Raw genomic sequence first — 26856 nt, forward strand, 5'->3', positions numbered from 1 at the left:
CATTTTGGAAGTTAAAACTTATTTTTAAAATTGATGAGCAATTTAAAAATGGAAAACTACTGACTGGGAAAACATTCAGAGCAAATACGATAAAAGGTTAACATATTTATGATACAAAGACTTTATTCAGTTAATAAAGACCACATGCTGTACGGTCCTATTTATATGAAATGACCAGAAAATACAAACCTACGGAGACTAGAGAGATTAGAGGTAAATGACTACTAATGGGTACAAGGTTTCCTTTTGGGGGTGACAGAAAGTGCTGGAGTTAAATATTGATGATGGTTGCACAACTCTGTGACTGTATTAAAAACCACTGAATTGTGTTGTTAAATGGGTAAACTGTATGGTATTTGAATTTTATCTCAATAATGCTGCAATCAAAAAAAAAAAAAAGAAAGAAAGAAAGAAAGAAAAAAGAAAAAGAAAGAAATATAACCAGTAACAAAAGAGATGGAAAAAATTTCAACCTGAATGACAGTCAAAGAAATGCAAACTAACACCGTAAGGTTCCACTTTTACCTAGCAAATCAGCAAAATAATGTTTATACAATAGCAACCCTGCCAAGATTGCAAAGAAACCACCACCCTCCTGTTCTGCTAAAGGCAGATGTTTGTGTGACTTGTTGAAAGCCATTGGGGATTATAGGTAGTAATGAGAATGTTAAAAATATATACATCTCCACTTCTGGGAAACAATGCAAAGCAAAAGAAAAATCTCCCCGGAGGAAGCTGGCATCACAGCGTTATTTATAACAGGTTACACGCAGCAGGAAATTGATTATACCATGGAGGCCGGCCTGAAATATTATACAGCCTGAAAAGGACTTTAAGGTTCTGACATAATGTCGAATGAAAAAAAGCATATTAAAGCCCTTTAATGTTGTAAAATTATGAAGGGAAAAGACTGGGAATACACAAGATTAAAATAAGTCCCTATTCATTTCCAGTTTCCAGACTTTTCTAACTCAGTCTGAAGTAGGCTGAAGCCTCCCAGCCCAGTCCTTCAGATGGCAGGCTCGGAGTCAGAGCACGCTGCCTGGGGGCCGGTCTCCTGACGTTTCTTTACGGAACGCAGTGTATCGTTCAGATGTACTACGTGACGCTTTGAACTGCAACCTGCTGCTCCGGCTTGAGTGAACAGGTCGGACTGGACAGGGGACGGGAAGACAGAACCTGTCCCTTCCTTATTAGCTCACATCTTAAAGCCGAAATCACAGCCACACAGACCTCCGGAGTCACGCCCTGCCTTTCTCGTCAGTGGCACTGAGTACTTTTCCTAGGACACCTGTTACGAATTCAAGACGCAGGGTAACCTTCATCTAATCCAGTTCTGAATCCAACACCTCAGCTGTGTCACTGCGAGCGCTTCCTGCAAGGGGGACGCGACACGCTCCCAGCACGACCAGGCTGGCCAGGGCACAGCTCCTTGATGGACCGGGGACGTCGCGCCGGGCCCTGCAGTATTTGGGGTCCGAGCGTTCCTTCTCCAGACTTTGGCACTAAGGCTCTTCATAAAAAGTCTACAGCTGTCCCGTAATTTCGCATTCACTTCTTTTCTAAAATAGGGTGTGAAGGAATGAACTGTCAGCAGAAGGTAACGTTCCACTCTGGCGCTGTTTCTGCTCAAGAAAGCCGAAACCAGCTGGTTGGCTGATGCACGCAAAGGACAGGGACAGCATGACTTCGTTTGCCAAAAGCAGGGCTCACATTATGACATTCGCGGATGAAGTCATCTTTATTCCTATCGATGCACCACTAGGCGCACCTCGTGGGGCAGATAACATTATTTACTGTTGGCATAGCGCCACCACCTGAAGATAAACTAATCAAGGCCGCCCCATGTCCTTTCTAATTCTATCTGCTCTAATTCGATTTGCTTGATTAAATTATTTTGTGTGCACAATTTTAGAGGTACCTTTTATTCCCCTTCGGAGAACAAATTATCACAGAAAATTATGAGAAGATGTCTCTCGTGACCCTAACATAACAAGGACAACACTAAACAAATATGTAATGCACATGTGTATTCAAATTTTCTCTGGCCCTGCCTCCACGTCTGGAATAAGGGGGGAGACTAAGGCATGGAAAGCTCCTGGTGTACTGGCTGGAAGACCCTGGGAGCTCTCTGGTTCTCTAGCCCTGGATGAATTGGGTAGCCTCAGCCCCATCATGAGAACGGACAGCTGAAGCACACAGTTAGTCAGGGGTGAACGGAAGTCCAGAACCCAGATCTAACAGAGGAAATGCAGGCGAAATGCTGCCTCGTGCTCTTCCACACAGGAAAAAGAAAACGAAATTCTCCTGAAAAAAAAAATTACTCCATTTTCACTCCCCTAAAAATTCTTTGACATTTTTAATAACACAGTATGTTCATAATATTCCAGACTTTAATTGAAATATCTAAAATCATCTGAGGTTAGGAAAGATTCTACTGCCAGGTGATATAGGGACAGATCATGACAACAAAACTAACACTGTGTGCTAACCACGTCCTGGGCGGTACGTGATTAAACTACTTTATTCTCACGACAACCTTACAGCGATTACTATTGTTATTTTCCTGATGAGCACCCTGAGGCAGCTCAGAGAGGCTGAGTAACTTGCCCGAAGATGGGCAGGGAAGAGGAGGCAAGGCCAGGATCCCACCGCTTTACTGGTCGTGCTCTGCTGCCTCTCACAGGTGACTTTGCCCGAGGGGAAGCCAGGGTCAGCTCCGCCTCCGAAACACCGCTGCGCGCAGACCCATTGCCTACTGGGGGGAACACAGGGAACAGGGAACGGGGCTGCCTCAGAGCCCTGGTTTGGTGGCCTCAGGGGATGAAAAAACACTGGCCACAACTGTCCTCACAAGTTCTCCCCAACTTTTATTCTTGATAGTGAATGAAGTTAAGAGGCAACGCTAATAAATAAAAAGCCAAAAGGTCCTGGCAAATAGAAGTTTCCTTGCTACAGAACGGCTGGGAAATGAGGGGAAACCACTGGATGAGTGACTGCCTGCCTCGGCCCGGCGTGAAGGAGCTCACGAAGGAACCGAGCGTGTGGGGCCTTCTGCTCACGAGGGCTGCCTACCCAGGAAACCGAAGCATCACTGGCCTAAGCTTGCCCCGGTCTTACACTTCTTTCAGATTCTATTTCCCTAAAATTTCTGTTTTTAATTTAGCAGAATTTTCTTAAAAGTCATTTAAGTTCAAAACTAAAAAAAAAAAAAAAAAAAAATTCCAAGTGGGTATCTTCAGCATTAGCACACATTCTCTTGCTTCAAAAAACCCCTGAACTTCCACTAAGCCCCAAGGATTGCTTAAGGAAGGTCATTTCCCCCCAGACTTCTCTTCAATCAACAGATGATTTCTTGAGTAACTACTACAGTCAAAACAGACGCTTGACTCATTCACTCTCTGTCACTGCTAGTGCGCAGCTGAGTCTGAGAGGCCCAGAGGGGTTTCTCGTGAAGGAAAACTCAGACTGGACAAGCAGCCAGAAAGCAAGTCATCTACATATCCTGAGATTGAACCCTAGGCGGAGGATGCCTCCCCAAGCTACTAAGATCTACGTGTCTCCTGGTCAAATTCTTACAGAGCGCTTTCTACACATAAGGGTATGAGAAACTACACGGTTCTGTATTTGCTTGCAGCAGCCTGGGATAATGAAGTGCAAGCGCTGAGCTAGGTGAAGAAAGAGCTAAGTGCTAACCCTGGCTTCGACCCTAACTTCCTGGACGCCCTTGGGCTCTCCCTTCCTGGGCCTCCAATTTCTCCTCAAAATCTAACATCCTACAATTAAGATTTCCCCAAAACCACAAAAAAGCATATATTTGTTTTAAACACCATGAGCATATGCGTCTCCTTGAGGGTCCAGCCAGCGCACTCAGTGGTGGACAGGTGGTTATAAGTGAACGCGAAAGGAAGTACACCCATATTTGCCAATGTCCATGTCACAAAGGACACGTTTTAACAGATGAACCGCCCTTCTCCCAGCTTGGGGAAGGCAGCCCCCACATAACAAGGCTGGAGAACCGCTGGAGAGTGAGGTGCAAAATAAGGGCCCCTGAGTGGCGAGGGCTGTGGGGTCGATGGGAACAGTTTAACCGGGGTACGCAGACTTCTCCGCTGCTGAGCAGCGGCTATTCAGGAGGCGGACAGTGAAAATAACGTGGATTTTAAAAGCAAACTTCGTGATCGTTTCCCTAAAGATCATATAGTAAGCTCTGAACAACATAAGAATTCCTTTCTCACAGCAGCCTTCTGATAGAACCATTTGACAGGATGGCCAAATATCTTCCTGAATTCCTCGACGCTAGAATCCATTCCGGGGCAGGTCAAAGGCCGCCCATCCCTGCAGCCCTCACCTTACTCTCCCTGCCTCTTAAAGTGCAGTTTGATCCTCGTCGCATATTTCAACATACAAAAGATTTACGGAAAAAAAAAAAAAACTACATCCAGTCCGTACATTTATAAAGTCATGAAAACTAACAAGACTTTGGTAGTCCCTCTCTATTCTAACCCTTCTGGAAACAGAGAATCTGGAAAACTGAGGGTAAACAAGGCTGTGGCCGTTTTCAGAGTCTTGCGGGATTTCTAATCATCGCAAACAATCTCCCAGGATACACTTCTGGGTCTGAAGCGGGAAACAACCCATGCCAAGCCTAGGTTAGAAGTCCAGAGAACTCAGCCAGGGACAGGGATGACAGGAGCTACTGTTAGTAGTAAAAATAAGTGACATCTCCCAAGAATCCTGGGCTCAGGGCCTTTGTTTACATGATCTTTTATAATCCCCACAAGAACACCACGAAGGAGGAACTGTTATTATGCTCCTTCTACAGATGGGGAAGTGGAGGCTGAGAAATGAAGGAACTCAGTGAAGGGCAGAGCCAAAAGGACAGCAATCCTGCTACATACAGGCTCAGCACACCTCCCTGGCCCCGTCCTGCCTCCCACTTCCTCTGCCTGAGGGTGTGAGCGCAGGGTCTCTTGCCCACTCGCTCTCTGCTCAGGTGGCCCTCTTGTCAGTGTCTGGTTACCACTTTGCCACGCCATCGGCAAACCACAGACTGACAGATGGGAGAAACCACCCCAGACAGCCTCAAGGGATACACGACCTGCTCCCAGCGGGTCGGCTGAGAGTCCCCAGCAGACCTTGGTCATAACCAATGAGGAAAAGCCTCCCAAACCCAAATGTACACTATGCCGGCACATGGTCCACCCAAGTACAAATGGAGATCAACCCATTTGGCGTAGGAGAATGGGAATAATTAGCCGGCTTCAGAGCACTGAGAGTATAAACAGATTATACTGTCCTTTCTGCTGAGCAGATGTTAAAACGTTTCCCAAATATTGAGCCATCTATTTTCACGATGTGCCATAATCACCACCAAATTCCCCTTAGTATCAAGGAATATGAGTAAAGTTTTGCACCCAGAGGCAGACAAGTTGACGGTTTCCCAGAGGTTGACCACAGTTCTCTACAATCTGATTTGAAATTTTAAAAAATTATCAGCTGAAATGAACACGTGGTCCTCACTTACCCTTTCTATCTCTTGGAGGTACAGAAGTGCAATGTCCCCTGCTTTCTCATAGCAGGTGATGACATCCTGTTCCCGGTCCACGTGGAGATTACTGGTAGAAGAGGAGATAGGCAACTTCTCTAAACTAAGTCCTAAAAAAGAAATCAAACACAAAAACTAAGTGAGTTGCATAGTCTGGGGCTTAATTTTTGAAATATTGCTCTAGAGGGCCAGAAAATGGACCCAGGATATGACGAACTGTCAGAGAGACTGTCCTCTGCCCTCTCTCTTTGAGGACAAAACGGAACATCAAAATGGAGCACCAAAAAGAGTGTCCACAAGCCATAGATGAGAGGGGCCCTTAAAAACACACAAAGCACCATTTGATTTTGACATTCTGGTGGACAGCTTGATCAGGTACTTCTCTGTGACCCCACTCAGACCTAACCAGCTTCTCAATCAATCATGTCTCAAGGTCTTTAAAGAATGTTTAAAGGTAAGTAAAGATAGGCTCACAGCACAATACTAGCTGAAGAATATTTTCTATCCCAAAATGTACACTTAACCTATTGAACATAAAATATATATATTTTTAAATGCTCTCAAGAGGCTCAGTTACTAAGAAAATCTTCCAACTCACAGCCTTAGAGGCTGGAGTAATTGTAACGCCACAGTTCTAAGCTAAGGAAACACACAGAACTTTGCTTTGCGGGCATTTCCTTGGAGATGGAGGACATGCTCTTTGCCAAGAGAGGTTTCAGGGCTGGGAGGTGTGAAAGCAAAGGCTGAAAAAAACAAAAAATTACAGTGCTGAGAGAGGCGGCTGTGGCTTGAACCCAGCACCGACCTCCGCCCCTGTGCTGGGCAACCAGCCCGTGGAGAGAGTCGCCAGTCCCTCTTCATGCACGAGGGCTTCTGCTGCTTCAGGTGCCCTGGGAAACGTGGACGCGCACGTCCCACAAGTTCCATTCCAGGGAAAAGTGTGAGAAGGGTTACTATTGACATGGTGTGCAAGCGGAAGGGAGCCAGAGAAATTCCCTGGACAACACACCCATGCTACAGATGAAGAAGCTGAGGTGCACTGCGGCAGACTTTGTGGCTTGCCCCCAATCTGACGGTTAACGGCACAACTGAAAGTCGGTCACTGTCTTCAGAGTTGACACCACCACAGAGCGGGGCTCGGACGCACTGGGCATCAGAAAGTGGCCCGCCGCCTCACATGCATCACTTTGAGAATGGCCTCGTCCAAGCCACTCTTGAACAGCACGGTCCCTCCAGGCTGTAGAAAGCCACGGGAGGTGGCTGCACTGCATGGGAACCAGGAGAAATCACCCCTACTCACGAGGACCCGACCACTGAGGGCAGCGCACCTGGGAGCTCAGGTTGCCACTTTGTCATAGGAGGTGAAGCTCGCCAAAGATTTTGAGGGTTTTTTTTAACAGCCTATTGAGGTAAAAACGGCATGTAACAAACCACATTTTTTTTCCATAGTGTTTCACCATGATGTGGTTTTGTTGTTGTTTTTATTTTATTTCATTTTATTTTAATCAACTGAAGTCCATGGTTTAGGTTAGGGTTCACCCTGTATGTTGTGTGGTTCTATGAGCTTTAACGGATGTTCTGATCACGTAAAGGATCCATCACTACTGCATCGTACACAGTAGATTCACTGCCCTGAAAATGCCCCGTGCCCACCTGTTCATCCTTACACCCCTCCTCCCGAACCCCTGGCAACTACTAACCTCAAAGTGATGTCTCTATAGTTCTGTCTTCTTCAGAACCTCATATAGCTGCAGTCATACAGTATGTAACCTTTCTAGACTGGCTTCCCTCACTTAGCAAGGTGCATTTAAGGTCCCTCCATGTCTTTTTGTGGCCCGATAGTTCATTTCTTTTTGTTGCTACATAATATTCCACTGATCAATTAATCTATAAAAAGGCACCTCCGTCACTTCCAAGTTTTGGCAGTTATGAACGAAGCTGCTGTAAACATTCACGTGCAGGTCTCTGTGTGAGCGTCGTTTTCGACTCAACTGGGTAAGTACCAAGAAGCACAATTGGATATGTTCGTAAGAATATGTTGGTAAGAAACAGCTAAATATGTATATTTTATTTACAAATAGATTCTGTTGTTCCAAGGCTTCTACATCCTCGCTGACCATCTATCTACTTGTCCTGTCATTTACTGAAATGGGAATTGATGTCTCGAGCATAACCGTCAGCGGTTGTTTCCAAGGTTTGACTGAACGTAAATCTCCTTCGAATGACATACCCCTCTGCATATTGCGTACCTCCTTTACGATTGCATATTTCCATTTCTCTCTGTCCTATCTTCATCTTCTTCCTATATGCCTTTTACTTTTACATAAGTTATAAATCCCCCTCGGCATGGTTGTTATTTTTGTGGAAACAGTCAAATATCTTTTAAAGACATTTAAACAATAAGCAAAACTTCGTAGAGTCACCGACACAGTCACGGTTTCCAAAACTCTTCATTCCTCTGTGTGGATTCACATGCCCTCCTAATCTCATTTTCCTCCTATCTAAAGGGATTCCTTTCACATTCCTTATAGTGCGGATCAGCTAATGACGATTTCTTTCAGTCATCGTATGTCAGCAAAAGGCTTTATTTCTGAGAGAGATTTTCACTGGCTATGGAATTCCGGGTGGCAGTTTGCTCTGTCCCCCTAACCCCCCACCCACTCTAAAGGCATTGCTCTCCTGTATTCTCACTTGTGTGGTTTCTGACGATAAATCTGCCATAACCTTTAAGATTGTTCATCTGTGCGTAATGTGTCTTTTCTTCTGGCTGCTTTTAAGATGTTTCTTTTATCACTGGTTGTGAGCAATTTGAATGTATGAAGTGCTCTGATTTACTTTTCTCCATGTTTCTTATGTTAAGACTTCACTGGCCTTTCTAGATCTAAGGATTTACAGTTTTTATAAAATTTAAAAAAGACTCAGCTGCTATTTCTGCAAATTTTTTTTGTTACTCTCCTCCCTTCTTAGGAGATGCCAATTATACACATATTAGGCCACCCGAAGTTATACCTCATGCTCCTTCCACTTTAAAAAAGTTGTCCTATTTTATTTTGCATAGTTTCTACTGTTATGTCTTTAAGTTCACTAATTTTTTCTTCAATAGGTAATCTGTCTTTAATCACGTCCAGCGTATTTTTCATCTCAGACATTGTTTTTATCTCTGGAAATTTGATTTAGGTCTATTTTTAAATGCTATGTCACTATTAAACTTTTTGAATACAAGAAATACGGTTATAATAATGTTTTAATGTCCCTCTAGTCTCAGGAGCTCAATATTCATCCCCTTTCCATTTAGAGCCAAAGCTGTTTATGCAGTTGCAATAAAAAAAAAGAAAATCACCAAGCAGCCTCTTCAGTGTGAACTCTGTTACAACATCTTGACATTTCTTTTGAAGGAGAATATAAGATACACTGAACAAAATCACCACTTGATAGGACAGCGCCAGAACCACTCGAAAGCAAGCACTTGATTGGAGCTTCTGAAATGTGCTTTAAGTGCTCATTTATGCAAAATTAAAACCACCGGAACACAACCAAAAGAGACAAATAGTTTCATAACCTGCTGTCTACTGTATGAGAAGCAACCGAACAATGTGCAAGCTGATATCAGGGGTTTAATATAGAGAAAACAAATTCTGGCCCTTTGCATCACTGCAGGCTGGATTCTGACTGTTAATACCTGTGCAGATGACCAACGCCCCCAGCAACCTGCCAACGAATCAAAGACAAGCCAAATCCGGCTCAATACAGTATGGCTCTCATCTGTATTTTGAGTTCCGAAATACTGAACTCATCTAGGGCTGCAATCTATGGCCACGCATAGTCAGTACGAATATTAAAACCAGCTACACAACTTAATCCTCTGCTGTAAGAAGAAACTAGTGTTTTCTGTGGGTTCATGTCCTAATTAGGCAGCTATGTGGACACTCAAGTTTGGCCGGTAAAGGGGTCTCCAGCAAGGGTAGGAAGGTCTTCATGGTCGATATCGGCCCTTTCCTTCTCCCAAATGCTGTGATATTCATTCCATGTGCTACTGGGCACATCTCAGAGCAAAAGCAGAGTCTTGATTCACCACAGTGAATGTGTGGTTATGCAGCTCAGTTCCAGAATATTCTGTTCTCTGTCGGAAGCTGCCTACAGGACCTCTGGACTGGACTATAAAATTTCAAGTGTCTGGGATCAGATCAACGCTGCCTGAGAAGCAGAGTCCTGCGGTCATGGCCCAAACTGGCCCTCATTAAAATGTCAGGTGACACTTTGTCAGTTTGGAAAGTTTTCATCGATAATGTTTTTAGTTATTTTCTTTTTTCCCAGAGAACTGCATGACTGAAAAAAAAAAATGGCAAAGAACAGACTGGATAAATAACTAGTGTGACAGTGATACCAAATGAACATCTGAATAAGATCTGCGTCATAGCACAAAATCAAAGCCGTGTACAAAGAGTATAAAAATTAAGTGCTTTCTAACCAATCATCAAGGGTGAAAAAAGGAGCTGACCATGTGCTGTGATTTATAGAAAGCTGAGTAGCCACTGGACCTAAAATTTATCTCCCTGGCACAGGAGGGAATTCCCTCAGATAGACTCACTTCTGTGGTCTTTTCTAAGAAGGGTGGCACATTTTAAATAAATTAATGATAAGAAAATCATTTCACTCATACTTGACTGCTTTTGAAGCTCATCCGTATCGATTTGCCTATTTGGTCCTGTTTAATACGTACTACCCTCCTTCCGACAATGTGGAAAAAGAAACTACCAGAAAAGTTAAGCCACTTGCCTAAGGTCTGTGCAGGGGCCGGAACTGGACATTAAAAGGGAGCCAGGAGCTGGGGCAAATGTATCCTGTCCCAGGTAATGTTCTAAGAGGAAACTGCTGCTAAGCCAGATGCAGAGTGGAGTGTCAATGGCAAAGATGCTTTACAGAGCCAGTGAAACCTCACAGTGGGGGACCATGAGGCAGCTGGGGAGCAGGATGAGGACCCTGGACACTTTAAAAGCTCAAGTGCGCTCAGCCTCTGAATTGCTCTCCTGAGGTGTGACTTACAGAACACAATAGAGCAAACAGAACTCCGCCCTTCGTTTCCTTCCCATCGAGGTCTCGTAGTCTCTGAAAGGCAGCTCTGTATTATTTCCCTGAGGGCTGTCCATCCACGGAGGTTTGACTGCTACACGTCTCAGTGCCAAAACATCCAGTGATCACTGAGGGGTTAACACCCCCAAATTCTTCCTGAGCTAGGGACGTGATAAGTGTATGTAAGATGGAACGGTTTCAAAAATAATAAAGGTTCATTTATCAAGGCCCTGTTCAGCTCCAGCACCACGCCCTGGGTTCAACAGGCACCGTTTATAATCCCTATGGACACCCTGCAGGGAAGGAGTTAACAGCGCCTTATAGATAAGACTGAACTTAGGGCTCCACAGCTAGGAAATGATAACACCAAGTTCTGACACCTGGCCTGACTCCAAGACCCTGCTCACAACAGCCTGTGTCTCACTGAGCCTTGGACAATATATTCAGTGTCCGATAACAGCAGTGATAATAAAAACGAGTTTCAGATTGTAAAGGCAGAGAAATCAAAGTCCAGAGCCGTAAGGCAGTGATTTTTTCTTCCACCGAGAGCTGCATCACCCCAGGCAAAGCCCTGGAGGGGGCCTCCCACTCCTTGCCTCAGTCATGAAGGGCCCAACCACCTGAGCTGTAAAACTTTAGAAGACTAGCAGTCAGAACAAATATTTTGATTGTTTAAATTGCATTAAAATGAACAGAGAATTAATTTCGTATAAACTTCTGCAACACAATAAAAGGCTATAAAATATCATGCCATGAACTATGCATGGCCATATCAGGCACTGTTTCCTCATTTCTCTTAACCGCATCTCTGGAGCCCAGCCCGGGACAGACAGGTACGGCCGGAGGCTTTGCTGCAACTTGACCCACAAGCAGTCTTTCAGCTGAAAAGTGCCAGAAAAACTTGGTTATGATACCATGATGACCCCGCCCCATGGTAAACTTTAAAGGCCATAAGCCAATTTCCAGAGATCTCGATTTCCAAGGCCGAAATGAAACTCAGGGGAAGAGATTTAAGATCCTCCCAGCAGAGTCCTGGCAAAGATGGCCCCAGAGCCAGTCCTGTGTTCGCAACTGCAGCATGGCCACGCTCCCCGGTGTCAGGTACAGCGGCAAAACCCTGTACAGGCGCAGGGAGGAGACAGCTGATGGGAACCGCCAGGTGCTGGGGTAAAGGGCGGGGCGGGGGGGCAGGCTTCTAGGATTTCTGGGGTCTCTGGGCTGGAAGCCATGCTGATCCCTTCGGGGTGGTTTTTGAAATTGCTGTTTTCCTTCCAGGGTGACCAAAGTCTTCTTAGGTGCGCATGTACACACACACACACACACACACACACACACACACACACACACCCCCACAGAGCCACTCATAGAAGAGGAGGATGCCAGGCCCTGAATTAGACATTCACCTGCTACAGCGGATGATCTTTCAGTGCCCCTTCCGTAAGTCTGTGAGCAAACGAGATGCTAACTCAACCTGAAACGTTCACTAAATGAGAGTTTGCAATTTGAATGCCTCCCCATTAAGTCTCTGCTTAGGAACCACATCACAGTAATGACAACACGCGGTGAGTGCCAGGGGCACGCCTAACGCTGTTCTGACAGTTTGACATAATTTTTCTAACCTTCGCACACATGAGAGAAGATTCGCTGCCGTCCCTGCGTTAGCGAGGGGGGAACTGGGCTCTGAGTTGTTAGGTGACTCACCCAGGATTATACAACTAGCAGATGGCGAAACCAGAACCCCGGCCAGACACGGACTCACAGGGCCTTGCGCTTACACTCTGCTCTCTCCCCAACCTCTGACTCGTCTGCCTTCACCTGCAAAGCGGTGCTGTGCGGTGGCTAAGAATGCAGCCAGACTCCCGAATCCCTGATCTGCAGCTGACTTTATATGGAGAATGCTTTGTGCTTAGAACAGTACCTGGCACATAGGATGGATGAAAAAAAAAAAACTGTAACTATCATGAAAGTTCTTTGCATCACTATTATCTAGGCAACAGTAGGCTGGAAGGCCTCCGAGTGGGAGCATCTCGTTCATTCGGTGTGTTATTTTCATATATGTTTTAATGTTTTATTGAGATACGCGCATACTACAAAATTCACTTGCTTAAAGTGTGCGATTCAGTGATTGTAATATAGTCACATAGTTATGGGAACATTACACTGATTCCAGAGCATTTTCATCACCCCGAAAGGAAATCCACAGCCATTAGCAGATACTCCCATCCCGCCCTCCTTCCAGATCCTGGCAACCTGCTCTCTGTCTCTAAGGTCTTGCCTATTCCAGTTATTGCACAGAAACGGAGTCAAACAGCATGTGACCTTTTGCATCTGGCTTCTTTCACTTTGTACATTTTCAAGGTTCATACCTGTTGTAGCAGATACCAGAACTTCACTCCTTTTTTAAAAAAAAATGAGGTAAAATTCATATTACATAAAATGAATGATTCAGTGGTATTTATTACATACATAATATTTTACAATCTCCATCCCTATCTAGTTCTAAGCATTTCATTCCTTTTTATTGCTGAATAATATTCCATTGTGTGGATATAATACATTCTATTTATCCCTTCATCAGTTGATAAACATTTGAGTTATTTAAACTGGATTATAAAGAATGTTGTTATGAGTATTCACGTACTGTTTTTATATGAACATATGCTTCTAATTCTCTTGGATAGATACCTAGAATGAAATTGGTCGGTCATGTGGTAATCTTATGTTTTATTACTTTTAACCTTTGAGCTAAAAATCACATCTATTATCTAACTGCCAAACTGCTAGGTAAAAATATTAAGAAATGAGAATACGTGGATTTTTGAGTAGACAGACCTAGATTCAAACCCTTGCTTCTCCGTTTACTAGCTCAAGCAAATGAGAATAACAGCACTTGCTCCAATCGATTATTCTTAACTCAGTGACTGGCACACAATAAGCATGTAATCGATAAATAATGACTACTATAATTAACAAGACTCTTCCGGGGGACAATGACAATCCAAAATTTTTTGAGGGGTACCTGAAAAATACAGACAAGCATGGAGAAAATAACAATCACGCACATTCCCACCACTCTGAATTAAGCACAGCTAACATTATGGCACAGACCCTCGATCTTACTGATACAAAGTGCCATGTAAACTTTGGTCTCGGTTCTAGTTTCTTTCCTAAAAAGAGTGGACTCATCACCTACGGGGAGCCCTACAGTCCAAAGTACAGCCCCCGGATACCCCAACTACAGCAAATGATGAGAGCTGCCAGTGAAAAGATGTGCCCGTCCTTTCTTCACTCAACAAATTCTCCCTGAGCACCTACTGTGTGCAGTGCTCTCGTGAGGACTGGGCTTCACAGAGCAGGGCATGGTCTCTCCCTCCAGAATCTCCACCTCCAGTGGCACAGAGGAGAAAGACATTCTGGAAACAATGTAAAAAGTATACAACCGAGACAGATGTATCACAGAAGAACTGAGAATGAGCACCTCAGTGGACCTTCACCGAAGGCTCCTTCCAGCCCATGAATGTCCTTTGAGCTATCTGAGTCTGCTGGCTTCTGAAGAGAGAACCAATGAGGAGACTATTAACACAACCACCAGCAAATATGAATATGGGTCAGTGGCAGCGAAAGGGCTCTTACTCTTCTTACACCATCTAAATATAAACAGGAAGCTTTGCCTGGCAACCTGAGATGCCAAGTGGCTACATGCAACGCGGCATCTAGCCTCCCACCATCTGCAGATGTGTTCACTCTAGATGGGAGGGGGCCTGAGAGATCGCTGGGTGGAGATGAACAGCTAGGGCAAGGCGTACACGGCACATCTCCGCGAGGCCGGGGGCTTCACAGCTCCTCCCACTCTCAGTGCCCCTGTCCCACATTTTCTGGGTTTTTGCACACAGGCCTAAGGACTCCCCTGGCCCCATCTCTATCACTCATTCCCTCCGCTCATGGACTTTTCTGTAAAACTACTTTTTTCACTGCACCTGAAGGAAATCAAAGGAAGGAAGGAAGGAAGGAAGGAAGGAAGGAAGGAAGGAAGGAAGGAAGGAAGGAAGGAAGGAAGGAAGGAAGGAAGGAAGGAAGGAAGGAGCAGTTTCTCAAGAAAGGAAAATCTGGATCCCCTACCTTCCCTCCTCTTCTCACTCTGCACAGGAGAAAATTCATGCTCAGAGAGGGGTCATGATTCGCCCAAGGTCACATGGTATTGGCAGAGACAACCTGGAACCCCGATCCACTGAGCTCGCCAAAGAACACAGCCCCCAACAGGCGAAGAATTTTTTGCCAGGGAGGAAGCATTGCCAGCAGTTACTTGTCTGTCCTGCAGCTCGAGGATACCTAGAAGGTCACAGTCATCAGCAAATATCCAATTCATAAAGGTCAAGATTAGATTCTGTCACTTCAAGACTTGAATATTATTAACCTGGGCTTCTATAGACCTTAGTACCAGGGATTTTTCAGTCTCTGAAAACTAAAGAGGCCCATCGACTCCTGCTAATCCTTCCTCTTTCAAGTGATCAATGTACTGAATGTTTTAATGTACTGAACTGCTGTCATCTCCCGTGGGAGGGTCTGTAAATGTCCTTGCAGAGAACAATAAACAGCGCACATCAGCAGAGGTTTAGCTCCAGGCCTATTAGGAGCTAGCCAGGCCTGCATGTAAACGCCTACAGAAGGCTAGGCTTTCTAGAAACGGCCCAGGGCTCCCTGATCCGAAGTTAATAAAGACAGCTGGCAAGTTCACCCTTCTTCTCCGATCCCTGACCTCGTGTGGAATCTCTGAAAGAGCCAGATTTCAGGGCCTGCAACTGCTGAGTCTTCCGCCCAGGGAAGGCGGATACCCTAGCCTGGCGGGAGCCAGCGGGGCCCTGGGGTGGCTCTGCGCATGCGCAAGCACCCTACGACGATGCGCCTCCTGCGCCCCCTGGCGGCGGCGGCCGGTACTCCAGGGACGACCTCGGAGGGCTGCTAGCTGTGAGCCCCAGTTGGTGTGACCTCACATAGGGCTTTTAGCATGTGACTTGCTCAGAGCCTTTCTACTGAATTGCGGTTTTTGAATGTACTCAGAGTACCAAAGAACCCTACTGTTTAAGTAAGAAGCCCGAGTGCTGTCTATGCTGTTCAGGAAGAAGTTTTCCAAGACTCTGCGATGTCCACACTGGTTCTGGGAGCCACGCAAACCAAACCAAGGCGCTGCACAGCACCTCGGGGTCCACTTAGCCTCTTTCCGTCCGGCTGCACTAGTCTCTGCACCTGTGAGTTCCCACAAAAATGACACGCCAGCCGCGATCTGTGCAGCAAGCACTTGACAGCAAAGGACGAAAAAACCTGGGCTGAAATGTGGAACCCATTGTTCGCACCTCTTAAATGGGGAGTCGGCCCCTTTCTCTCTCACGGGGTTATTGCAAGGGGTAAAGGCATACGAGGCAAGTGCTTAAAGGGAGTTTAAAAGGATTATGTTTTTTTTTCATGCTATAATTACTATTAATGACTTACTACTATTCCCGAACCTGGCATGCTAGTAGGAGCTCAACAAACCTGAGTTCTCCCTATCTTGCCAGGCCGCAGTGCGCCCTGCAGGGCAGCTGCAGGCCTCCGCCTGGGCCCTGGGTCAAGGCGCTGGGTGCGGAGGCCCAGCGCCAGCCCAGCACAGCGTCCTGCTCTTCTGCACGGTCCCAGCATGACTGGGGGACAGCTGAGAAAGCCAGCTCTGACACCCTCCTTCACAGAACAGTCTGTGCTCTGTTCCCGCCCCCAGAGAGCTCGGAGCTTTCCAAATATGGATACTCTTTTTTTTATTATTATTATTCTCAAAGCATCAGGAACATTTGGGGGAAGAAAATGAACACCAGACATGGTTTGCAAATGATTTTAGCCAAATGATAGCTGGTGGCAGGGCGAGCACTGTACTAGGAGTCATGAGTCCTGTTTAAAACATTAAACAGGTGTCTGGACTGGGTGATCTCTTATATTCCGGCCAGCTTTGTACGAGTTCAGGCCCCAAGGAGATCCTAGAAGTAAGGACCCAAATTCTAACAGTGAAAAACAGCGGCCAGCGTGCACCGGGCAAGGAAGAAAGAGCTGCATTAAAGAGCCACTCGCTGGCTTTCAAAGAAAACGAACCACGGAAATGGACTCTTCAGAGCCAAACAACCTGAAAGACAGTCCACAAACTGGGATGATTCAACCTGAAGCTGAGTGTGGGCTGAGAAGAGGAGTTCGAGATAAGAGTCTTTGTTTTCTGTCAGGCCCCAAACAAAATCCACTTCCATCTAAAATCCGGAGGAACTCAGAATACACTGAAAACATTGTACTTTTGCTTAAACAACTTGTATGTTACTTGGAGACAGTTTCTCTTCGATAGTGATTAAAGCGCCATTTCATCACAAATACCCAGAGGCGGCAGGCACTGTCCCTGGTGCAAAGGCAGGGACAGGAAGCAGGCAGCCCCGGAGCCCAGCCCAGAGCAGGCACCGGCATATTTGCTGATTTAATGAATTAATTGTTCAATATAGTTTGAAAGATGCAAGTGGCAGATGTGAACTAATTCACCAAAAACTGAATGCCAGATCGGATGGTACTAACTATAAACAGAAGTGGATCAGAGGAAGAAGAGAGATTGTAGTCACCGAGGTGCCAGTGAGGGTAGCCTCCTCACAGAGAAACGGCGAGGACTCCAAGTTGGAGGGAGAAGACCAGCAGAGGTGGGGACTGGGCCTGGCAGGGGCACGGGGCAGAGGGGGGGCACGCTGGCAGGCGGCCAGGAGCAGAGTGTGAGGGGACAGAGCAGGACGCCGCCTCCCAAAGATGGAAGCATGCACGGCCGTGCCGAGCCTTGTGATGGTGAGCAGGAGGACTTGTCGGGAACTCGAGCTTCAACAATAAGGGGGAAGATGGTTTGGGGGGAGAAGAAGAGTCCGCTCTCGAGTACCTCAGGGTGGGTTTTTCCACGGCACATTAAACCTCAGACTGAGCGGTCCTGTCCCTCAGGCCGCTGTCTACTTACTGCCTTCACCACATTTCGACTCCAACTTAAGAATATAAATCTGCCACAAATGTGCACATGCTCGTGTTTTAGCCCCTGGGGAAAGCTCTGTGCCATCTGCGTCCCTTCATCACCCCAGAGCCCTGGCAGGCACTCTGCCTATAGGTAGAGAGTTCCCCTGTTACACGCTAGGGCCTCACCGGGCTCCGGGCTCAGTCCTTGCCTTCCTCACTCTCTGTGGTCCTCTGAGTGAGCTTCGGCCACTCCTGGGTTGTAACCAAATCTGTACAGTCAATTCCTGAATCCTGATCAACAAAGCAATTGCCTAGAGATCCTGAGCGGAGCTGCAGCCCCAGAAGAACAGTTCCCTGGACATGCCCCCTTGTGGTCACAGAGGTATCGTCATGTTCGACTCCAACCCAGCATCATCCCCAAACCCTCCAAGGAAAATTGGCTCCTCCTCTGGGTGAGCCTTACCTGGTTTAACTGCAGCATTACCTGCCCGGTTAGCTAAGCTAAAAGTCTCACCGTCATCTAGATTCCTCCTTCAACCACCTTCCCACACCGATTCCCCCAACACTCACACTGCGTCCGCGGCAGACTGCAATCCAGGCTTTTGCAATATCTGTCAGGATCCAGCTAGGACAAAAGAATCACTCTAGTTTTAATGTCTAGAATTGTCTACATAGTGGATAAAACAGATGAGAAGGTAAAGAGGATGGTATGGCATCCCAGAATTCTGCAACGGCTGGAGGCCACTAGCTTCCCTCGGACTGGAAGGGACAGAGGGAGGAGGTGGAGTTGCAACAGCGCAGAAGTCGGGGCTCTTGGGTGGGACACAGAACCGGGAGAAGCTCCCTAGTGGGAGCTGAACCCACAGGGGGAAGGTTTGTCTGACTGAAGCAGAAGCAACTGAAGTAATTGCTGTCAACGGTGCTGCCTGAGGCAGAGAAAGAGAAATACCCTGGCTTCCTTCCCTTCTTGCTCTCTAATTTCCTGCCAGCGCTTCCTGTTGGCCAAACCCAGGCAGAAACTTACTGATTTGGGCACCTCACGAACAGCCCACATACGTCAGGCCCCCTGAAATACAGAACAACGGAGGAGAGGGACCCAAAGCCAGCTCACCTCTCCAACTAGTCTCCTTCCTCACAACCTTTAATTCTTTCTAATCTATTCTCCGCTCTGTGCCAGAAAGATCTTTCTTGCTTAGAAACTTAATTTAGCCATCCCTCCTTCTTAAAACCTGGCAGTGGCTGGCAGTTCCCTGGCAGGACAAAGTAAGACTCATCCGCCAGGCTGACTTTATCAGTCTATCGCAAATATGTTAACTTCTGCTTCCTTTGACCATACTGAGTTTATAACACAGTAAGCGGCTACTCAGGGTACAGCTGTAGAAGAAAATAAGACTCTTCCTCAAAGTCATCCACCCCAAAACTGTTAACTAGCTAAATGTCATTCCTTTCTGACCAGGATTGTTTGCCAAAATCGAGAAGCTCAGGGTTCTAGTGAAAAGATGCCAGGTAGAAGGAAGTAGAGAACAAGTAAAGGGCTATCTATTAAAATCTATGAAAGCAACCGAGCAACAAGAGAGTGAATTAGTAATCAAAAAACTTCCTATGAAGAAAGGCCCAGGCTCACGGTTGGGTGGCTTACTGGTGAATCCTACCAAAGTTTAAAAAAAAAAAAAATTAACACCAATCCTTCACAAACTCTTCCAAAAAGTAGATGGGGTGAGGTCCATTTCACGACTCACTCTATGACACCAGTATTACCTTGATACCCAAACCTGACAAAGACCTCACAAGAAAATTACACCAATATCCATTAAGAATATAGATGTAAAAATTCTTAATAAAATGTTAGCACACCAAACCCAGCAACATATAAAAAGGGTTATGTACCATGACCAAGTGGGATTTATCCCAGGAATGCAAGGCTGGTTTAACATATGAATAACAATCAATGTAATACACCACCTTAGAAAAAATAAAGCACAAAAATTATATTATTATCTCAGTAGAAATCTAACACCCTTTCATGATCAAAACACTCAACAAACTAGAAATAGTGAAGAACTGCAACCTGAGAAGGGCCATTTATGAAAAACCCACAGCTAACCTCTCACTTACCAGCGAGAAACCAAAGCATTCTCCCTAAGACAAAGATCTTCGCTCTGGTTACTTCCATCCTACACTGCACTGGAGGGTCTAACCACTGCAACTTGGCAACAGAAAGAAAGAAAAGGCATCCAGACTGGAAAGAAAAAGTAAATCTATCCTATTTACAGATGACATAATATTATATATAGAAAACCCTACAGAATCCACAAAAAATATATATATATTGGGACTAATAAATGAGTTCATTAAGGTTATAGGATAAAGGATCAAAATACAAAAATCAGTTGTATTTTCTATATACACTATTAGTGGACAATTTAAAAAAGAAATTAAAAAAACAATTTCACTATGATAGCATCAAAAAAAATATTTAGGAATAAATCTAACAAAAGGAATGTTAAGACCTATACATCAAAGAGTGAAAATCATTTTTGAAAGAAACTAAGGAAGACATGCCACATTTGAGGACCGGAAGACCTAATACTGATATGGTAATACTCCTCAGACTGACGTACAGATTCAGTGTAATCCTTATCAAATTCCCAGCAAGCTTTTTTTTTTTTTGCAGTAATTGATCATTTGATCCCAAAATTTATATGGAAATATAAGGGATCCATAAAAACCAAAACAATATTTTTCAAAAAGGACAAAGTTGGAAGACTCACGTTTCTCAATCTCAAAATTTATTACAGAGCTACACTAATAAAGACAGTGTAGTACTAGCACAAGGATATAGATAAATGAAATAGCATTCAGAGTCTGGATATAAACCCTTGCATGTATGTTCACTTGACTTCAACAAGTCAAGACAATTCAGTGGGGGAAAAATAATCTTTTCAACAAATGGTCCTGTAACAACTGGATATCCACATGTGAAAGAAGGTGGACCTCTACCTCACATTATATACAAAAATTAACTCAAAGTAGATCATAAATCTACATGTAAGAGTTAAAACTCCAAAACTCTTAAAAGAAAAAAAAAACTAGAAGTAAATCTTCGCAGTGTTCATTAGGCAACAGTTTCTTAGATACAATGCCAAGAGCACAGAAACAACAAAAAGAAAAAAACTGAACTTACTCAAAATTTCAAACGTTTGTGTTTCAAAGGTCACCATCAAAAAAACAAAATGACAATTCACAGAGTGGGAGAAAATATTTTAAAAACATATATCTGTAAAGGGATTTGTCTCTAAAATATGTAAAGAACTAGTACAATTCAATAATGAAAAGACAAATTACCCGATTAAAAAATGGACACAGGATCTGAATAGACATATCTCCAAGAAGAAACACAAATGGCCAATAAGCACCTAAAAAATTGTTCCCCATCATTAGCCATTAGGGAAACACATATAAAAACCACAATGACGGACCACTTCACACACACTGGGGTGGGTATAATAAAAAAAATTTAAAAAAACAGATAACGCAGTGACGACGAGGATGTGGAAAAACTGGAACCACCAGGGTAGAGCAGCTGCTTGGAAGAACAGTTTGCGGTTCCTTAAAAAGTTAAACCCAAAAATGCGATGAAAAGATTTTTTAAAAGAAGTTAAATGCAGAGTTATCACGTGACCCAGCGGTTCCACTCCTAAGTATATATACCCAAGAGAAAGGAAAACGGATATCCACTCCAAATTCTGTACACAAAGGTTCATAGCAGCATTATTGATAGTAGCCGAGAAGCAGAAACGACACTATACCCGTCAACGGATCCATACGCTAACAGAACATACACAATGTGGTACAGCCACACAGTGGAATATCGTTCGGCCGTAAAAAGATAGGACACAAATCGTAGAGACAGAAAGCAGACTAGTGGCTGACGAGGGCCAAAGGACATTAATCAGGTAATGGAAATGGCTGTTAACGAGTATAGGTTTCTTTCCAGGGTGAGGAAAACGCTCTCAAATCAGCTGTGGTGATGGTGGCACGAGTCCGAATATACTAAAAACCACTGAACTGTACACCGTAAAATGTATGTTGTGGTATGTGACTACGTGACTATCTCGATAAAGCTGTTTTTAAAAAGCTACAGAGCACATTTGTAATATGAAAAACGGAAACAACAGAGATGTTCCATAGGCAAAAATATCTATAAGGCACATCACTGAGCAGTCATTAAACACTGTGTTCAAAAACACTAAACAATGTGAAAAAATAATTGTGCATACACATATACACATACACACATATAACGGAAAGTAGAATATAAAATAGCACATATAGGATAATCCTAACTGTAAATATTATATAAGTACATGTACTTTATATAATCATAAATTTCATATATTTAAAGACATATAACTTAAAGATATATATATATCTTTTATATATATATATCTTTATATATAAATAAGTGGTTAACTAGCTTGAGTGGCAGTATGGTGACTGATTTTGTTTTCTGCTTTATATTTTCCTTTATTTCCCAAATAGCTTATGCTCAACCAACAACTGAAGAATAAATGTTCACTTTCAGATCAAAGAGATTCTACGCGGTATCGGCCAGAATGAGCGGCAGCTGGTCTCGCACTCTGAGCTTAAGAGAGCATGCAGGTGCAGCCGCCCAGCAGGGCAGGCTGGAAATACTTCTCTTGCGACCCAGAAAACTCACTTCCGATTTAACCCCTCTTAAATCATTACACACAAGCACAAAGCCCAAGCTGAGAACGTGTTCGTCACAGCCTTATATATAACGGTGAAAGGCGGAAAACAAGCTACATGTCCAAAATAGAAGCTTTTTAGTTCAATATATCACAGCTCATCCAGACAATGTACAGCTGCTGAAATGCTGCACGAATATATCTTATGTCACGGAAAGTGTTTTGTGATCTGCGGCAAAGTGGAAGAAGCAGGTCGCAAAGCAGTATATATGGTATAATCTAATTTTTATATATAAAAAATTCACACACGTGGTACGTATAGAGAAAGCACTAACATGTGTGACAGAGGCTCCCGGGGGATATGGTCCTAGGGTAACCTCTCGCCGACGGGCTGTCGGCAGAACTGACGTTACTTCCGCTCACCCTAGCCATCTCTCTCTTTCCTGTTGCCATGAGCTGCAACACCCCGGAGCCCAGCTTCGACCACACAGAGGTGCACTTCCCGCCAGCAGACAGGGGAGGAGCGGCAGCCTCAGGGAACACAGCGGCCCTACCAGCCTCGACCAGCCGGACTATCGCAGGACTGTGACAGGCTTCCGTCACATTGGAGCCAATACATTCCGGTCCCTTTATTACAACAGGGGACATACCAAGGCACCTGTAAAGGCCAGCTCTGGGAAGGCGAGCTACTTCCAGCTGCCAGGGTCCTACCTGCAGAACCTTACCCCATGTCCAGTAGATCTAAGTCCCAAAATAGACAGTGGCCATGTGTCTGCTGTTCCCAAGCCTCCCCACGTGGAAAAAGGTCATGTGTGGCCACTCGCTGTGCTGGAGATTTCATCTGATATCTCAATCTGTGTCCTAGAGCGAAGGTCTCTCTACTCACTCAATTAACCCAACATTACAGGAAGCTGAGGAGTTTCTCCGTTTCTTCTATTCCCATTATCTGTTATTCTACTCAGGTTTAAGAGATTGGAGGAAGGAGCTGGGGGAGGAGACGAGATCCACTAAGGTGCTTTCTGACCATGGAAATGAACCGAAATGTACCTTTGGGAAAGAGACCTGTGTCAGGCACTGTTATGATGCGATGTCAGCGCTCTCTTACAGGTAATCCCCGTAACTGGCAGAAATGACTTTGAATCATCGAAATATGCTCAGTATGTTATCTGCAGGCAAAGAAAACACATCTGTCCATGACCGGCTAGAAGCAAAAGCACCCAGAATCACCTGAATTACGTGATGGGCATCTCCGCAGAAATCCGAGGAAGGGAACTTTTACAAATTTCATTCAATAACTGAGCGCTAATTAGATGCCGGACTCTCAGCCAAGTTCTGAGGACGGCAAACAAACGACACACAGTTCTAAAGGAAGAACTCGCGACCAGCGGGGTGTCTGATAATGGCACGGCTAACTCTAAGAGGATTTTCACGTAATTCTAATCCACCGTGCCGTGACCGTACTGAATAAGATCGACTCTGAATGGGTGAGCCCGAGAGGGTGTGAGAAGACAGGACATGTGTGAGCTCCGGGGACAGAACTTGCAGGAAGAAACCTGGGCGAGGGCAAGAAGGCGATGTGCAGGAACCAGGGGAGAGAGGCTGAGAAGAGGGTGACAGGCACGAATCCAGGATGTCCTTTAGTGTCTGAAAGTTTCCCACCCGAGGAAACCTGGCCTGACCCAAGTGCGCTCCGATCCACATGCCTGTGGAGCAGAGGGATCAGAACATGGGCCCTGAAGCTGAACAGCCTTCAGGCTGAGCCCCCTCCTGCCACTCGGCAGGCGAGCACGGGCCCTGGAAGTCTCCTGGCTCTACCATTTCTTAGCTGCAGCCCCCTGGGCCGCTTACCTGACCTCTCTGTGCCTCAGTGTGCTCATGTGCAAACCAAATCCTGGCTACAGGCTACCAGGCCTCAGGTCAGCCGAGGGACTGGAAAGAATGGCAGTGCCTACTGCCCAGGGTGGCCGAGGAAACTGGCTGAGATACCCAAGTAAAGGACACAGCACCTGGCACGCAGCAGGCACTGATATTCCTAGTAACCACACGCAGTCTCACTCCCTGGTTTGTAAATCAGGGATTTGGAGGATTAAAGAGGCTGTAAAGCCCTAACGTGGTGGTGGCCCATAGAAGGTTCTCAGCAACTGAATGATGTTGGCTTCTGATTCCCGTGAACCACGGCTGACGTTACCTGGACGAGGGAGGTGGAGCTCCAAGCTGTGGCAGGAAGAATTAGATGTGGGAGTTCAATGACATTTCCAGGCTCTGGCTGAAAGCCTTGTTTGAGTCAGACCCCCAAGTGACCAAGGAAACGTTCAGGTGACCTATGAAAGCGTGCAGGTCACCTCCGCCATCTACGGCAGCATGCGGGTGGCACCGGGGAGGGGCGTGGGCTGGGTGCATGCCCGCCCAAGGCGCAGGTTCACTCAGCTCCAGCCTGGTCTTAACCTGGGGGAATGACGGGACAGCTCTAACCCTTTTTCCCATGAAGACAGAAAGCCGAATTTTTAACTGTTCCCAATTTGGAAATGTTAGTAACTAATTCAAAAGCACTGGAAACGCTCAGAGGACCAGACAAAGCCTGTCTCAGATGCCTGCGGGCCAGCGTCTCACAACTTCTGATTCAACGGTACTTTGCACACGAACATTCATCAAATCCTGATCAGCAACTCCCCTTAAAAGTTACAAGAACCTCGATGAAAAGAGAAAAACCAAGCCTATTCTCACACAGAGCTGGGCCAAGAGGCTCCTGAGTTCCTCAGGGCACTGGCCTGTCTTTGGCATCTCCGTGAATTAGAGGAGTGACGTCCTCTGTTACTAAGTCACTTCTAGTGGTCCCCCCGCCAAACACCGTCTTTTAAACTAATGTTCCCATCATGCTCACCATGGGCCAGCTAATGATGTAAGCATTTTCCATGTACTAGCTCATGAACTCTTCCTGACAACCCAATGGCAGCCTGATAGATGGGGAAACTAAGGTACAGAGACATTAAGAACTTAAACATGGTCACATGACCTGTATGTGACAGAGGTTGGGGTGGACCCGGGCAGATGGTCCAGCACAGGTGCTCACAACCATTCCACACTGCCCCTCACCTGGCCATCCAAGGCTCTCGGGGCCTAAGTCCTCCTGGGCTGCAGGCCACTTCCTCTGGGCAAAAGTGACCTTTCCCTCTACCTGTACACATGTGACCCTGCATGTGCCTATGGAATTCAGAAACTAGCCAGGGGTAGGTCTCCGATGAGCCAGCCAGTGTGTTCCAAGAGCCAAGTGGTCCAGTCTCATAGCTGGGACCCACTGCTAACCCCATATTACTCAGGGCTAGACTCAGGGACCGAGTCTCCTGTCCTCCTTGTCCACTTTGCATGGCAGCCACTAGACAAACCTGGCATGCCACTTCTAGACAGTCTGCTACCACCAGGATGTCTCGAAGCCAATACTAAGACCCGAATAGCAAATCTACTCCCAGCCACAATCCAACAGGTCCCAGGCCAATGGGGTGGCTGGAAACTGCCAGACAAAGCTTTGCTCTCACTTAAAAATACCGTTCCTGGCCCAGAATCTCTCACACACACACACACACACACACACACACACACACACACACACACACAGAGTTCCCGTAACCTAAGGCACATGCGGTAGCTAAGTGAGCACCAGGAGGAGAAGGGGGCAGCTGCATGGCACAGACGGCAGCACAGTCGTGACTCAGACGGACGCAAATATAGGCCAAGAGCTCTCAGGACCCCCCAAGACAGCCTCAAAGGACTATGCCCGTTAAAATGCCAGCATGTCCTGTCAAGAGTGACAGCATCCTTTCCTGGCCCACAGGGACATTCAGAAGATTAATTAGATGAACCGAGATTCCCCAGGGAACTGGATGACCATGGTGCCCCCATCACGAAGCCCTTAAGAGTGCCTTGGGCGGGGTCTTTGTTCACCGCCGCATCAGACAACCAAGGCAGACAGCTGGCAGCACACAGGTGGCCAGCTCGCTGCCGTCCTGGCGGCTCGGCCCACTCAGAGCCCTGGCCTCTGGGCCAGCACCGTCAGTCACAACGCATGGTTTGGACAGTAGGTGGCAGGAAGGAGAGGAGCTGCTTCGGGTGGTCCCCTTCTTACCATACCCTTTGGAAGTCCGATTCGAAGCCTCTCTCCTCCTCCTCCAGGAAGCCTTCCAGCCCCCATTGCCCTTTGCTGACCTCTCTTGCCTCTGAAAAGCTATTGCCCATGCACAGCTTTTACTGATGGCTGCCCTGTTTGGAGCTGGCATTGTACAACACCATGTAGGAAGCATTCAGTCCGTGCCAGGTACTGTGTTAAGCGCATTACACACATGCCTTGGCTTAACCCTCATAACTCTATGAGGTGCATATGATCATACCCACTTCACAGATGAGGAAGTGGCCACTGGAAAGGTCAGCCTGTGTGTGTCTGGCCTCTTTGCCCTTTCTCTTTCCGTGGGGCTGTACTCTCACATTAGATTACAAACTCCGTCATGGCACCTGGGGTGACATTTACCCTTCGACATCCTGAGCCCC

The 26856-nt window shown here is 45.9% G+C and overlaps 1 protein-coding gene across 3 annotated transcripts in view; it reads right to left on the minus strand.

Annotated features, from left to right (window-relative positions):
- Nucleotides 1-26856, minus strand: part of TTC7B (tetratricopeptide repeat domain 7B) — a 213307-nt gene that overhangs the window by 163660 nt on the left and 22791 nt on the right. For all 3 annotated transcript variants that reach the window (XM_036218147.1, XM_036218146.1, XM_036218148.1), the window contains one exon: nt 5528-5658. In XM_036218147.1, the coding sequence (XP_036074040.1) occupies nt 5528-5658 (131 nt within the window). The remainder of the gene's footprint in view (nt 1-5527; nt 5659-26856) is intronic.

Source organism: Rousettus aegyptiacus, unplaced genomic scaffold (genome assembly GCF_014176215.1).
Source record: "Rousettus aegyptiacus isolate mRouAeg1 unplaced genomic scaffold, mRouAeg1.p scaffold_m13_p_3, whole genome shotgun sequence".
In the NCBI taxonomy this organism is placed as follows: domain Eukaryota; kingdom Metazoa; phylum Chordata; class Mammalia; order Chiroptera; family Pteropodidae; genus Rousettus; species Rousettus aegyptiacus.